Source organism: Brassica napus, chromosome C8, assembly GCF_020379485.1.
Source record: "Brassica napus cultivar Da-Ae chromosome C8, Da-Ae, whole genome shotgun sequence".
In the NCBI taxonomy this organism is placed as follows: domain Eukaryota; kingdom Viridiplantae; phylum Streptophyta; class Magnoliopsida; order Brassicales; family Brassicaceae; genus Brassica; species Brassica napus.
Window position 1 is genome coordinate 26,385,032 of NC_063451.1, and position 15,130 is coordinate 26,400,161.

The 15,130-nt window shown below is 36.9% G+C and overlaps 4 protein-coding genes across 4 annotated transcripts; 1 reads left to right on the forward strand and 3 right to left on the reverse strand.

Moving 5' to 3' along the window:
- The first annotated feature begins 894 nt into the window (after window positions 1-894).
- LOC125591946 lies at window positions 895-2,736 on the forward strand. Its single transcript, XM_048766879.1, has one exon. It carries the CDS (start codon window positions 895-897, stop codon window positions 2,734-2,736), a length of 1,842 nt encoding a protein of 613 aa, XP_048622836.1.
- A 3,000-nt stretch (window positions 2,737-5,736) lies between these two features.
- On the reverse strand, window positions 5,737-10,275 carry LOC125591690. The gene is made up of 3 exons (XM_048766336.1): window positions 7,209-10,275; window positions 7,041-7,122; window positions 5,737-6,780 (listed from the first exon to the last, which is right to left on the reverse strand). The coding sequence occupies exons 1-3, from the start codon at window positions 7,316-7,318 to the stop codon at window positions 6,376-6,378; spliced, it is 597 nt and encodes a 198-aa protein (XP_048622293.1). The 5' UTR covers window positions 7,319-10,275; the 3' UTR covers window positions 5,737-6,375.
- Window positions 7,329-10,125, reverse strand: LOC125591947. Its single transcript, XM_048766880.1, has 9 exons — window positions 9,250-10,125; window positions 8,752-9,165; window positions 8,533-8,616; window positions 8,317-8,421; window positions 8,170-8,235; window positions 7,637-8,086; window positions 7,506-7,562; window positions 7,414-7,435; window positions 7,329-7,357 (listed from the first exon to the last, which is right to left on the reverse strand). The coding sequence occupies exons 1-9, from the start codon at window positions 10,123-10,125 to the stop codon at window positions 7,329-7,331; spliced, it is 2,103 nt and encodes a 700-aa protein (XP_048622837.1).
- A 1,657-nt stretch (window positions 10,276-11,932) lies between the features above and the next one.
- LOC125591691 lies at window positions 11,933-13,980 on the reverse strand. Its single transcript, XM_048766337.1, has 5 exons — window positions 13,477-13,980; window positions 13,088-13,341; window positions 12,919-13,000; window positions 12,412-12,796; window positions 11,933-12,315 (listed from the first exon to the last, which is right to left on the reverse strand). The coding sequence occupies exons 1-5, from the start codon at window positions 13,657-13,659 to the stop codon at window positions 12,050-12,052; spliced, it is 1,170 nt and encodes a 389-aa protein (XP_048622294.1). The 5' UTR covers window positions 13,660-13,980; the 3' UTR covers window positions 11,933-12,049.
- Between the last annotated feature and the right edge of the window lie 1,150 nt (window positions 13,981-15,130).

The window sequence follows — 15,130 nt, forward strand, 5'->3', positions numbered from 1 at the left end:
TTTGAGTTATGGTATTTCATTGGATATGAAATGTATTATTGAAAGTTTCCCCCCACTCTCGATAGGTAATACTCGTCAGCTCAGAACTTTCATTTCCAAGACTAGAGCATTTGATGGAACCTGTTGTTTGTGTGTTAAGGTTTGTATGATTTTTTTTCTTCCTTATACTTTTCAGGATATGCTTCCTAATCAAGTATTATACCTTACAGAACTACTCGACTTTTGCAGGTTAGTACTGATCCAGCTAGCTGTAACACTCAAGCTTCTGATACATTTGCTTCTACTGTTCCATTGAATGCCAATCCAGTGATTCTTTCTACTGTGCAGAGAGAAAAACAGGTACATTGTCCCTAATTCCCTTTTTCTGTTTGTGTTTGCATGATATGCTTCATAATCAAGTATTATGCCTTACAGAACTACTCGACTTTTGCAGGTTAGTACTGATCCAGCTAGCTGTAACACTCAAGCTTCTGATACATTTGCTTCTCCTGTTCCATTGAATGCCAATCCAATGATTCTTTCTACTGTGCAGAGAGAAAAACAGGTACATTGTCCCTAATTCCCTTTTTCTGTTTGTGTTTGCATGATATGCTTCATAATCAAGTATTATGCCTTACAGAACTACTTGACTTTTGCAGAGTCTTCTATATGAAGGTGTTTCTACAGTTCCTCTGAATGCTCTTCCGGATTTTAGTCCTGTCCATATTGGACTTTTGCAGGTTAGTACTGATCCAGCTAGCTGTAACACTCAAGCTTTTGATACATTTGCTTCTCCTGTTCCATTGAATGCCAATCCAATGATTCTTTCTACTGTGCAGAGAGAAAAACAGGTACATTGTCCCTAATTCCCTTTTTCTGTTTGTGTTTGCATGATATGCTTCATAATCAAGTATTATGCCTTACAGAACTACTCGACTTTTGCAGAGTCTTCTATATGAAGGTGTTTCTACAGTTCCTCTGAATGCTCTTCCGGATTTTAGCCCTGTCCATATTGGACTTTCACCAACCACGAGAGGAGCTGGCGATATTAAGGTGAATAGCTATTTTAAGACAAAGAGAGAGTTGATGTTGAGGATGAAGAAATGGGCTTTAGAGTGGAAGTTTGAGTACAAGACTGTCTCTTCTAACAAGTCAAGAGTGCTTTTGAGTTGTGTTGATGAAAATTGCACGTGGAGGATGCGTGCTATCAAGCTACCTCTTTCAGATTTTTTCGTTGTTAAAAAGTATGTTCATGAGCATACATGCGATACAACACACAGGAAAGCCAACCACAGACAAGCATCTGCAAAGTTGTTGGGTTCTTTGATTTGCAGCAATTATGGAGAAAAAAAGGAAGGTCTCAAACCGAAACAGATCATTGAACAGGTCAGGATGCTGCATGGTGTTCACATCAATTACAAACAAGCTTGGAGAGTGAGAGAAGAAGCTCAGATTTTGGTTAGAGGGACTCCTGAAGACAGCTATTACAATTTGTCTAGGTGGTTGTATAAAATCACAGAAACAAACCCTGGTTCCTTGACTTATCAACATGTGGATGCTGCAGGAAAGTTCAAGTATGCATTTGTGGCTTTTGGTCCTTCGATAAGGGGATTCTCATTGATGAGGAGAGTTATTGCAGTAGATGGTACATTTCTGAAGGGAAAATTCAATGGGACTTTATTGGCAGCTTGTGCTCAAGATGGGAATTATCATCTATATCCTCTCGCCTTTGCAGTGGTTGACGCAGAAAATGGCGCCTCTTGGAAATGGTTCTTTAGAGGTTTGAGCCAGAAGATCCCGGACGCTTCGGATCTTGTTTTTGTATCAGACAGGGCTAACTCCATTTCTTCAGCGTTGGAGGATGTATATCCCTTATCTCACCATGGAATTTGCAGGATCCATCTGCTCCGCAACATCACTCCTACATATGCGAAGACTGGGTTGCTACCTCTGGTGGAAAGCGCTGCTGATGCCTATACGTGTCACGAGTTCTGGTTAATCTTCAAGGACATAAAGGATAAATGTCCTGAATTGGCTAAGTATCTGGAAGATTCTGATTTTAGGAAGTGGGCACGAAGCTATGCGCCTGCGAACAGGTATAATATCATGACTACCAACATTGCAGAGTCTCTCAATTCTATGTTGAGGATGCCTCGTGAGTTGCCCATTATCTCTCTCCTTGAAACTATCAGATTGACGATGACCACTTGGTTTTTTGAGCGACGCGAAGCGGCTGCGAAACATAAGCACCTGGTTACTCCAAAAGTTGTGCAGAAATTGGTATCTAGGTTAGGGGCCGCAATGTTGTTGAATGTGTATCAAGTTGATCGAAGCGAGTTTGAGGTGAAGAATGAAACAATGAAGTTTGTTGTTGACTTGGAGAAGCGGCATTGCACATGTAATGTTTTCGACATTGACAAGATCCCCTGCATCCATGCCATCGCTGCTGCTAAGCATATCAAGAGAGATGAAAACCTTTTTGTTGATGCTTCTCACTTGACAGAAACGTGGGCTAAAGCTTATGCTGAAAGCATACATCCTGGTGGAGAGTTGTCAACGTCCACCTATCCAGAGAATATTGATGAACTGTCTTGCCCACCTCCAGCTACCAAAAAGAAAAGTGGACGCCCTCCTACAAAGAGAAAGAGATCCGTTGGCGAGTTTGGGGTTCCTGGATCTAAATCTCAGTCCCACAAGTGCAGCAGATGTGGCACAGGAGGGCACAACAAGAGCACATGCGAGAGGCCTATAGGATGAAGTTCTACATTTTTATTGATTATTATTTGGATGTTGGCTATTTGATGGTTACATGATATGCACCAGACCATATACATTTTTTCTTTTGGAACCCTATCCCGAATAAGTATGATTTCTTCCAAATTTTGTAATATACAACATTATCTTTTGATCTCATTTCAATTCTTAGTTTAAACTTCTTTGCTAGAAAAAAACACAGTAATATTCAACTATTCTGGAATCCCATCCAGAAATCCCGAGTTCCTTTCCAAGGTTTATAATACAACATTTTATGTTTAGAATATTTATGTGGAAAAGTGTAACAGATGATTCTCCTCGGTCTAGCGGCTAAAACACTTATCTGTCGAAATTGTAATGCTTGACTCGACCCGGGTTCGATGCCCATACTATTTTAAAAAAATTTAAGTTGAATAAAAATAAAAGAAATATATTACTTTACTTACAACATGTAATGACTGAAATCAACTTGGCATAGTGGCTACTACACCTTAATTCCCTCTTTCCTCCTAGTCATCTCCAGGTTCGAATCCTAGTAGATGTGTATATATATATTTTTTTTCCTCCAAAATTTGCAAATCACATTATCAAATTTTCCAAATATGTAGATATTAATCCTTAGTTTTGATCTCATTTCATTTTTTTCTAGTTTAAGAAAGAAGCACACTAATATTCATGTATATTATTCATGCATACTCTGGAAGCCCATCCTGAACTATCAAAGATCTTTCCAATGTATTATACTATAAATTATATGGCTAAATTCAATTATGTGGAAGCAACTAACAGATGATTCTCCTTAGCCTAGCGGCTAAACCACCAAACCTATGATACCGAAACATTTGTTCGACCCGGGTTCGACTCTCCTACGAGTAATGGTTGATTTTTTTTTTTTTGTTCAAGCATATATCTCAGGAATCGAAGAGTCTCTTCCAAACGACATCGAGTTGCTTGAAGATATTATCAAAGCTGATGGAAAATTTGATTTTTGTAATATACAACCTAGGTTTTAATGTATTACTCTCCAAAACTCTAAATCACAATTTGAAATTTCCTTATTTTTTGTACTATACAATCTTATCTTTTGATCTCATTTCAATTTTAGTTCAAATTTCTTTGCTAGAAAGAAACACAGTAATATTCAACTATTCTGGAATCCCATCCTGAAACTCAGAGTTTCTTTCCAAAGTTTATAATATAACGTTTGCGGTTAAATTCATCTATGTGGACACTTATATCAGATGATTCACCTCAGCCTAGTGGCTACACCACCTATCTTTCCAAATCTGAAACACTTGTCCCGACCTAGTTTCGATACCTCTTGGAATCAGATTTTTTTTTAAAAATTATAGTTGAATACAGATAAAAGAAATATATTCTGTTACTTACTTCACCTAACGATTGAAACACACTTGGTCTAGTGGTATACCTTATTCCGCCTTTCCTCCCAGACATTTCAGGTTCGAATCCTGGAGATGTGTATATTTTTATTTTTTTTTCTCCAAATTTTGCTAATCACAATTTGTACGGTTAAATAAGTTTATGTGGAAAAATCTACCAGATGATTCTCCTCGGCCTAGCGGCTAAACCACCTATCTTTCGAAACTTATACACTTGTCTCGACCTGGGTTCGATTCCCCTTGGAATCAGATTTTTTTTTTAACGGTTCCTTTCTAAAACAGACATCATTTATCTCAGTAACCGTTCAATAATCGAAAGGTTGCTTTCTAAACCATTTTATAGTAATCGAAGGGTTACTTTTCGTTCTATATATACAAGGGAAGATATCAGATCTCTCTTTTACTGACTTTCATTTCTTCTGTGTTTATTCTTTTCTCATTCATCAAGTTTCAATGGAAGGGTCAAAGAAGATGATGAAGCGTCCCATAAAGGAGGTTTACGGATCTGATGCTTCCGATGGTTTCAACAAAGGAAAGGCGAAAACTGTGGAACGTTACAGGGCTCTTCTTCGTTTGTCCAACGAACACAAGCTATCTGAAATTGAATGGCATCAGGCAGCCAGCAAAGCAAATTCCATTGCTTCCGAAATCGAGTTGCTTGAAGAGATTATTAAGGCTAAAGGAAAATTTGACTTCACTGCTGAGTTGGAAAAACTCAAAGAAGAACTCATGGAAGCGGATGGAATGCTTGCTGATGTGAAGGTCAAAGTTCCTGATTGGTGTAAGCTTGAGGAAAAGTGGCTGTTGGATGAGTAATCTCATGTTATGATCTTCTCTTTTTTTATGTTTTAAAGCTTATGTTTTAAGAAACCACATTATGATTTGTTTTAAGAAACCACATTATGATTTGTTTTAAGAAACCACATTATGAGTAATCTCATGCTATCATCTTCTTTTGTGTTGTGTTTCAGTCAAAACAAAACAAAAACACTGATTAAAATGTAGAGGATTAGTGGTCTTATATCTGGCTAATCTCGGTTTCATATTCGTTTCTGGAAAGCCATCCTGAATTTGACATAAAATGCGGTTAAATTCATTTATGTGGACACATATATCAGATGATTCACCTAAGCCTAGCACACTTTTATTCATCTTTCGAGAGTTCACGAGTTCAATCCAAATCGGATCACATTCTTTTTCATTTTTTTTGTAAACATTAAAGGAATTTGTTTTTGGAAAGCTATCCTGAATACCTAAAATGATATCCAGATTATATAAATCTATCGTCGGTGATTAAATAAATTCACATTTACACTGTTATCGAATATCCACCATAGCCTAGTGGCAAGCCCTTCTACTCTTAGCGTACCCTTATCACACAATAAGCCGTGTTCGATACCCGTTGTGTATACTCACATTTTTTTCTGTTTTTAATTAAATATTCAAAAGTTAACGAGTTCAATTGACATCGGATCACATTCTTTTTCATTTTTTTTGTAAACTTTAAAGGAATTTGCTAGGCTATGGTGCATTTTGCTTTCTCACTCTTTTTCTGGAAACCCATCCTAAAAGTACCATAAGCATTTGACAATTCATCAAGACATCCTAAAAAATTTTCAATAACAATCTAAATGAAAAAAACGTTAGGGATAATTCATTACAAACTTAAACTTAAACGTTAGGGATAATTAACGTCAAAGTAGAAAAACAGAGTAAAAAACAGAACAAATATGACATTTTCACTTCCTTTGACCTTCCTGGAAATCTTTATCCATAAACTGGTCGAAGATCTCACAACATAGCTTGCTTCGTAAGTCCATCGCAGTTTCATCATTTATATTAGCCATGCTCTTCAATCCCAGTGACCTGCATTCCAGCATCTTCACAACAAAAATACCACAGTTGTATGGAAATTTTGTCTTTGGAAGCCCTTCTGCAAACTTAACTTGAAATGGACTGATATCTTCGAAATTAACCTCTTCACCAAGAAGTTCCATCTTTATGGCACTAATCAACACTGTCATAAATACCCAAAATTATACAATAAATTAATCACCAACAGACAACAAAATGAATATGTAAAAATGCATCACAAGCACAAGCAGCAAGAGACAAACTTTTATTTTCTAAATTAGCTAAAATTCTTTTTTCAGGATACGCATACTTTCACAATCCTATCCATAATCAATGTAACAATATAAATAAAACTGATTTTTCTACACTGAATGATAAAATTAATAAATCACAAAGAGTTTTTACCTGCCAGTTCTTGGATTTGATTAAGAGCACGTTTGATATTTGCTTTTGGAAGACCACAATGGAAGAGTGTGATTGTGTTATCAATCAATTGTATCTCCACCCCAATATAGTGATAGCTCAACTTATCTTCAATGACACCATATATAACATCAACATCTTCCAGCCATACCTTCTTTGGATGTATTAAACCTTTCACAAGTTCGCCTACACAGCCCTCCAATAACGTTTGTTTTTTCTTATGTGGCTTCCTGACAGATTCATAAGCGTACCCAACCACTTCTAAGAATCTGACTGGTACAAAGCATGCTGCTGGAAGATTGTTGTTGCGGAACCAAGCACCTTGCTCAACCCTCTTACAATTTAGCATTTCAAATGCAACATTTATGTGCTGCCAATGTAACAATATAGTTAGAAACTTCATATAGAACTGCTATAACATGGACATCTAACATAGCTCAACTCAACCTCTTCCTAAACATATGACACAATCAAATATCCACAAAGCATTATTACCACTCAATAAGAATCGAAACAGAGTTTGTAAATACAAAACTCAATCATATCCTTTTCCTAATCACATTGCATCATCCAGAACCACATTAATTATTAACATTAAATAAATAGAAGACAGAACAGAGTGTTGATTACCTCTTTGTTGAGATTCTTTTCTGCATCGTCCATTTTTTGAAAGAACTCTTTTTCAATTTCTCTTCCATTGATATAAAACGGTCTGTAGTTGATAAAATTAACTAGTATCAATCGAAACTTTTACAAAATAAATTAGGAATATTTATGCAAGGACAAAAAGTTGCTTACACACGATATATGCCCCGTAGATCCATCCAGTGTGCAAGCCTTGAAAACCGAGGAAATTCAGGTGTCACAAATGGATCAATTGGAAGGATTACCTCAGGTGTTACAGGCATAGGAGGGTTTCTAGGTCGTATTGGCCTCTTCTCTTCTCGCTGTAGAAAAGGAAGCAAATCTACTGGCTGAGCATTTGCTTTCTTCTTCTTCTTACAAGCGACAGCCTTCGCCTTCCCCTTTTTGAATGACAAAAATTCAGATACATTTATATCTTAATTCCTAGTATGATGTATAAATATTTCATACCTTTTTATCACCATCTCCTTCACTTGGATTCACACTCTGCGTCTGCTCTTCTTCTATCTGAAAAACAATACCGAGATATTAAACAAATGACATTATTTTTCAATTCAAGTTATCCAAGGCATTTGTTTTACCTTTTCTGTCATCTTCCAAACACCATCTACCCATTTTCTTGGTTTTCGCATCTCAGAATGGTTGAAGTAAATTTGTTCAGTAGAATTGTTCAAAGAGACAAAACACGTGCCATCAAACAAAATGACTTTAACTTTTCCAGCGCACCAGGCACCATTGTCGAACACCTCTACGTCATCCATTAGCTCATAACTTTTCTTCGCTCCAGGTCTCTCAGGTGGTGGTTGAGGACGTATTCTGTCAATTGATACACGTGTCTCAACACTCCTTTTCCTCTTCTTTTCGTCCAGAGACGGTGCGGAGTACTCAACTTTCACCATCTCAACCCCATCAACCAAATATGTTGCCAACACATTTCCTGGATACCATTTATGACAAGTATTGTCATCTTGTGATGAAATCTCCACATTTGCTCCGATCTCAAAGGTATTTTGAACTCTGCTTTCTACATCCTGTGATGGTTTAGATTCAAGGATATCCAGTCATTTTGATAGTTGCTTTATATTTATTAAAGGTTTTAAAATAAAAGTAATACCTTATTTTGCTCGTGAGTCTCCTGAATGTTTGGTGAAATGTTCTCATTCATAAGCTCGTGAGTCTCCTGAATTCAGGAATGGTTTCATGAACACGTACAAGGGCTTCCAAAAATTACTTGAAAAGTCCATTTTTTTAAAGAATGTACCTGTTGCGTCTGAATTGGAGTAAGGACTGGAGTCTCAATATTCTGTTGAGCTATTGGAGAACCAGGTGTCTCTTTCGTGATCTCATTCATAGGCTCTCGTGTATCCTGAAGTCAGGAATGGGATTATGAACACGTACAAGAACTTCCAAAAATTAATTGAAGTACAACCAAATTCATAATTTTATAAATACCAACAGTTTTCAAAATTATACTTGCCTCATTGTTAAGTTGTTCATCTGCTTGATCTGTATTGGCTTCACCTTGTCTGGAAGCCGTCTCATGAAATGGAGTTGTGTCAGTCTGTGCAAGTAGAACAAAAATTAGGAAGGCAATCCTAAATATGTATAACATCTTCCAAAATTACTTGACAACTCAAAAAAAAAACTGAATCAAGAACTAGATAAACATTAATTTTAATTTCCGAAAAAAAGTTACCTCATTGTTTGGAGTTTCATATGAAGTAACTCTTTGTAGTTTCTCTAGTTTTGTCACACGTTCTTTAATCTGTTTCCTGTCTTTTTCAATCAAACACAAACGATCGTTCATGATCCTTAAATTATCTCCCACCATCTCGCTGATTCTGTTGATCTTTGATTCCAAAGACTCCTCCTGATACGAAGAAGAAGCTTGACTCATCCCTCCATTCCCAAACAGTAAAGATGCTCTTCTTATTTGTTCATTAGCACCGTATAGGTCTACTGACATGTTTCGCCAATCTCTAATTTTAAACTTATAACCTCTCTTGGATAAATCGGCCATGTCATCCAGATCTTTATTAGCTTCGTCTTCCATGCAAACATCAGCTTCTGGATCATTAGGAATAGGAGGTAGGATGCATATGACCTTAAGCTGAAACCATAAAAATAATTAGCTTTTAAATGGAGAATCATAAGGCAAAACAGAAACAAGAAAAAAATAATGTAAAAACTTTACATGATCTTTGATTTCAATTAGGAGAACATCTATCAGCTGTGGAGAAGCTATTTGAAGGTACTTCTCACACAAAAATATTGGGGTAGACGGTTGAACGCTCAGAATAGGAACCACTTGACTGAATGCATACTGTAGCAAAGGTACTGACTCAAGTATCCATATAAGAAATGCCATAGGGAATCCTTGCAAATCATAATTGTTTTTGTCGAGGCTTTTGTCGACAGCTCTCTGAAGTGATTTTAACAGCAAATTATAAGCTGTTCTCCCCCATGGGTATGTCATCAAGACATCCATATCCTGCGCTATTTTCACATAATCCAAAGTAAAAGTTGTGCCACCGTCGAGAAGGCTCTTCTGTAGTAGTATGCTCTCAATCAGGAGGAGCATTGCAAGGCAGAATCTCTCATCAGAAGCATCTTCTCTTGTGTTTCTGAGCTGCTTCTCCACGTCCTTTACTGTATGAGTACGCCCTTTTAGGAAGTCCCACTTAAATCTCTCGGTTTCCTCTCGTGGTTCTCTTGCTTCACCACTACATTTCAAACCAGTCACCATGTGGAATTCTCTTATAGAGAACCTCATTGGCTGAGCACCAAAATGGAACCAGGATTCGTGTCTCTTCACTGTCCTGATGCTTTTGGTGAGAACTGCGTGCACTATCTTAGCTGATAATTTCAAAGACCTCTCTCCAAGCTTGATCACCGGTCCCAAAAACGTCCCTCTTATTCTGTTGAACTCATCATTTCCTAGAATTTCCTTAACAGTTTTGATATAAGCAACTATCGAGTGTTGGTTTATCGATATCGTCTTCTCTGGCTCTGATCCAATCGGATATCTCAGCTCAGGCAGTGCTAGTCTTAATGGTAATGGATCTCCCATCTTGTTTCAGGAAGGGTTTCCTGAAACAATACAAATCCTTCCTGAAGTCTATACACATGCTTTCACATGAACTAGAATTCTACCAATCATATTAGGTTAAAACGAGCAAGTTAATACACAAGCAAAAACCAGGAGACCAATCTCTCAGAAAGAAAACACACATAAGGTTGAATCTGCAGGAAGGGTTTCCTGAAACAATACAAATCCTTCCTGAAGTCTATACACATGCTTTCGCATGAACTAGAATAATACCAATCATATTAGGTTAAAACGAGCAAGTCAATACACAAGCAAAAACCAGGAGACCAATCTCTCAGAAAGAAAACACACATAAGGCTGAATCTGCAGGAAGGGTTTCCTGAAACAATACAAATCCTTCCTGAAGTCTATACACATGCTTTCACATGAACTAGAATTCTACCAATCATATTAGGTTGAAACGAGCAAGTCTATACACAAGCAAAAACCAGGAGACCAATCTCTCAGAAAGAAAACACACATAAGGTTGAATCTGCAACATACCTTAAAGAGATAGAGCTCTAGAAATGGTTTTTCTCGGAGAATAGAGAGAGCTCGCGTAAAAGATCGAGAGAGAGAGAGAGTTCTGGAGATGGGTTTTCGTCGGAGATCGAGAGATATGGAGAAAACACACATAAGGTTGAATCTGCAGGAAGGGTTTCCTGAAACAATACAAATCCTTCCTGAAGTCTATACACATACTTTCACATGAACTAGAAATCGACCAATCATATTAGGTTAAAACGAGCAAGTCTATACACAAGCAAAAACCAGGAGACCAATCTCTCAGAAAGAAAACACACATAAGGTTGAATCTGCAACATACCTTAAAGAGATAGAGCTCTAGAAATGGTTTTTCTCGGAGAATAGAGAGAGCTCGCGTAAAAGATCGAGAGAGAGAGAGTTCTGGAGATGTGTTTTCGTCGGAGATCGAGAGATATGGAGAAAACACACATAAGGTTGAATCTGCAGGAAGGGTTTCCTGAAACAATACAAATCCTTTCTGAAGTCTATACACATGCTTTCACATGAACTAGAATTCTACCAATCATATTAGGTTAAAACGAGCAAGTCTATACACAAGCAAAAACCAGGAGACCAATCTCTCAGAAAGAAAACACACATAAGGTTGAATCTGCAACATACCTTAAAGAGATAGAGCTATAGAAATGGTTTTTCTCGGAGAATAGAGAGAGCTCGCGTAAAAGATCGAGAGAGAGAGAGTTCTGGAGATGGGTTTTCGTCGGAGATCGAGAGATATGGAGATGAGAGAGAGATTCGAGAGGCGGAGACGAGTGAGATTCGTGAAGTTTGAAACGGCGAGAGTGTTGAGACGGCAAGAGTTTTGTCTTTTTCCAATCGAAAGGTATTGGTTTTGGAAACCTATCCTATATTAATTGGTTTAAGTATGCTTATGTAATATTCTTTGACAGATGATTCACTTCAGACCAGCGGTTAAACCGAGGCATTTCATAACACAAAAGTTTCTCTATCCCCGGGTTCGATAAGTGGTGGATTCAAAATCAATTTTAATTTTTTTTTGTGTTACAGTTTGGAGTTAAATACAATTAAATGTAATCCATTAACAGATGATTCTTCTTTGCCTAGTGGCTAAAATCCCACACTATCCAAATACGCAAACTCTCTCCCTCTGGGTTCGATCCTTTTTGGATCTAATTTTTTTTTTTTTTTTTGTCTGTAAACATCACAATTTTAAGCTTACAATTTTTTCTGGAAACCCATCCAGAAACATTATTTAACCTTCCAAGATATATGATACCCAAAAAAATACTTGATATCCTTCCAATCTTTCTTATGTAACCAGACGCCAACAACATAACAAAATAAACAGTCATAACTAAAACCGAGTCTTAACTAAAACAAAAAATGTTTTGATGCATCATTCTCATTTCCCAAAGCTCTCATCCACAAATTGGTTGAAGATCTCACAAGACAAGGTTCTCCTTAGCTCCAATGCATTGTCATCATTAATCTTTGTCATGTCTCCTATCTTCAATGACTGGCACTCCAGAATCTTGACAAGAAATATCCCACAGTTGAAAGGATGTTTTGTCTTGGGTAAACCTTGTGCCTGCTCAACCTCAAATGGAATCATCTTCACTTTATCTACCTCATCACCAGAAGATTCCACCAGCAGATCAGAAATCAACACTGTCATATTTAAAAATCAATATCAAGATAGAATCAGTTGAATATTTCAAACCAAGAAACAGTTGAATACATCAAATACAAATTGTTTATACATACCTGCCAACTTTTTCACTTGAGGAATATCAATGCTGTTGCTTTCCTTTTGAAAACAATCATATACTGTGATTCTTTTCTTCTTCAAATGAATTTCCATCCCAATCCAGACATTGCTTTTTTTTCCAAGAGTAATCCCATACACAACATCAACATCTTCTCCCCATGTCTTCTCTGGATATACCTTCCCTCTTACAATATCTTTAAATAAATCGTTGAAAATCTTTTTACCTTTGACCTTTTCTTTCTTGTAAGCCAAATCATGAGAGAGCAAGCAATGCAAGAACTCCATAGGTAGGAAGCACGCCTTTGGAATCTTGTAGTTGTGGAACCAAGCAGCATTCTCATTTCTTCTGCAATTTAGCATTGCAAAGGCTCCATCAATGTGCTGCAAAAAAAAATGCAAACATTATCTATTTTGTTACTATCTAATTCCTGAAACTAAACAAATCCTTCCTGAATTTTTTTTTAAAAAAAAGCTCAAGGCAAGAACATATGTAAAGAAATTACCTCTTTCTTAAGGTCCTTTTTTGCATTTTCCATGCTTTGAAAGAAAGATTTCCTTATCTTATTATCATTGATTGATAGGGACCTGCAGTCGATTAAAGATTCAAAGGAATTACTAAACCTTTTATACATAAATATAAGAATATATAGACAAGGACAGAAACATGCTTACGTTTCATGCATGCCGGGCTTTAATGTCATCCAATTTTGAAGCCTTGAAAGCTTATGTTCCGCAGGAGTTGAAAACGGATCAACTGCAGGTATAATCTCAGGTATTACAGTTAAAGCCGGATTTCTGTCAGACTTGAATGGAGTTTTTGTGTCTCTAGATCGTTTAGGCACCCTCTCGCTCCTTCTTAGGAAAACATTATCCATTCCTGAATTTTGTGATGAGGCAGCAGCTTTCCTTTTCTTATCAGGCTTCACCTTTAATCAAACAATAGACACCAAGCAAAATATTATCAAATTTGTTGCAATCGGAATTTCTGGAAACCATTCCTGAAACTAAAATGTATGTATATCAAACAATTCACGTGAAGTATAATTCAAGTTATGATTTACCTTATCTGCCATCTTCCAGACTCCATCTTTCCATTCTCTATGAATTCGCAAATCTGAATGTTTGAATAGAATAGTTTCCATAGAAGTATAGAGACACACCGAGTATGTGTTATCACCAAGTACCATGCTAATTTGTCCGCTGCTCCAGCCATTGTTGTAAAAGACTTCTACCTTATCCATCATCTCAAAGGATTTTTGGTCACTAGTTGGTGTTGCAGGACGTATTTTGTCAGCCGTGATAGTATCCTGAAGTTTCTGAAGTCTATGTTGGTCTGCGAAGAGTGTCGTGTACTCAACTGTCAGCTCCTCTAGTCCTTCACACAGTTTAAGATCAACAACCTTTCCTGGATACCATATTTCGTCATCAGTAGACAAAATCTCAACCTCTGCGCCTATTTGAAAGTGAGCTAGAAGCCTGCTTACTTCAACCTATGAAAAATGAAGATTCAGTAACATCAGCGGTTTCAAATTGTTAGAATAATAATTAAAGATCAAATATACTCGATGCATACCTCGTTTGTTTATGAAAAATCTATAGCACTTGTCTGAAGATGCTCTGTTTTCTGAATAATAGGCGGTATCTTCGAAACATGCTCAGTAGTAGGTTCAGTAGTAGGCTCTGTGGAAACTAGCTCAGTAGTAGGTTCTGTAGTATCCTTGAGATTTTCTTCTGCTTGATTCTGCTCTGATGGTGTCTCATCGGATTGCTCTCCCTCACTTGTCTGAAGGTGCTGTGTTTGCTGAGTAAGAGGCTGTGTAAGAGGTTGTGTCTTCGAAACATCTGTGGAAACTAGCTCAGTTGTATGTTTTGTAGTATCCTTGAGATTTTCTTCTGCTTAATTCTTTCTGTTTGATTGTGTCTCCTCTCCCTCACTTAGAGAAAAATATTGGGTCGCAGTTTCTGTCTCACTCTATAAGACAAAAGTAAATGGTAAGAGTTAGTTGAATAGAAAAATATTACATAAACATTTTAAATATTTTTTCTTACCAAAACATTCTTATTTTCTTCAATAACTAGTGCAATTAGTGAAGACAATGGAGAGGAAGGTGTGTGATGCACAGCATGTGTATCCTTCTGTAATAACAATAAAATAAAAGAGGTAGTTATGAAGAAGTTTCTACAATTTAAAATTCAAGTTGTACTTATGAAAGACATTTCTATGCTTACCTTTTTATTGTTTGCTGAAATGATCTCAGTCAATGGCTGTGTAGCCTCATACGTTCCCTCTGTTACCGTCTGCAAAAAAAACAAAAAGTCAGGAAGGGGATCAAAAACACGTACAAAAGCTTCCAAACATTACTTGAAATCTCCAAGATTTTTTGAGCATTTACCTGCTGTTTCTGAATTGGAGTAAAAACTTGAGCCTCAATACTCTTTGGAGATATTGGAGAAGAAGGTGTCTCATTCATTTCCAGTGTTTCTTTTTGCAAAACTTGAGTCTGAGCAGCAGGTGACTCAATCACAATCTGCAAAAAATATCAGGAAAGGCCATCATGAATACATTCAATTATAATTTCTAGAGTAAATATTACCTCATCATTTGTTTTTCCTTCTTCTTGATTAGTTTTGGGTGGCGTCTCATCAGTAGAGGTTTGTGTTTCCCTCTGCCAAAAATTAGAAAGGTCTATATATGTAAATCACCCAAAACTAATT

Excerpts from the sequence above, each read along its gene's own strand:
- LOC125591946 (XM_048766879.1), top strand. The coding sequence starts at position 895 with ATGCCTTACAGAACTACTCGACTTTTGCAGAGTCTTCTATATGAAGGT.
- LOC125591690 (XM_048766336.1), bottom strand. The coding sequence starts at position 7,318 with ATGCCTGTAACACCTGAGGTAATCCTTCCAATTGATCCATTTGTGACA. Across the intron at positions 7,123-7,208 it reads CTACGGGGCATATATCGTGT|ACCGTTTTATATCAATGGAA; the intron begins GTAAGCAACTTT and ends TATCAACTACAG. Across the intron at positions 6,781-7,040 it reads AAAAGAATCTCAACAAAGAG|CACATAAATGTTGCATTTGA; the intron begins GTAATCAACACT and ends TTACATTGGCAG.
- LOC125591947 (XM_048766880.1), bottom strand. The coding sequence starts at position 10,125 with ATGGGAGATCCATTACCATTAAGACTAGCACTGCCTGAGCTGAGATAT. Across the intron at positions 8,617-8,751 it reads ATGAAACTCCAAACAATGAG|ACTGACACAACTCCATTTCA; the intron begins GTAACTTTTTTT and ends CTACTTGCACAG. Across the intron at positions 7,436-7,505 it reads AAGGAGATGGTGATAAAAAG|GGGAAGGCGAAGGCTGTCGC; the intron begins GTATGAAATATT and ends TCATTCAAAAAG.
- LOC125591691 (XM_048766337.1), bottom strand. The coding sequence starts at position 13,659 with ATGATGGATAAGGTAGAAGTCTTTTACAACAATGGCTGGAGCAGCGGA. Across the intron at positions 13,001-13,087 it reads AAGCCCGGCATGCATGAAAC|GTCCCTATCAATCAATGATA; the intron begins GTAAGCATGTTT and ends AATCGACTGCAG. Across the intron at positions 12,316-12,411 it reads TCAAGTGAAAAAGTTGGCAG|TGTTGATTTCTGATCTGCTG; the intron begins GTATGTATAAAC and ends TAAATATGACAG.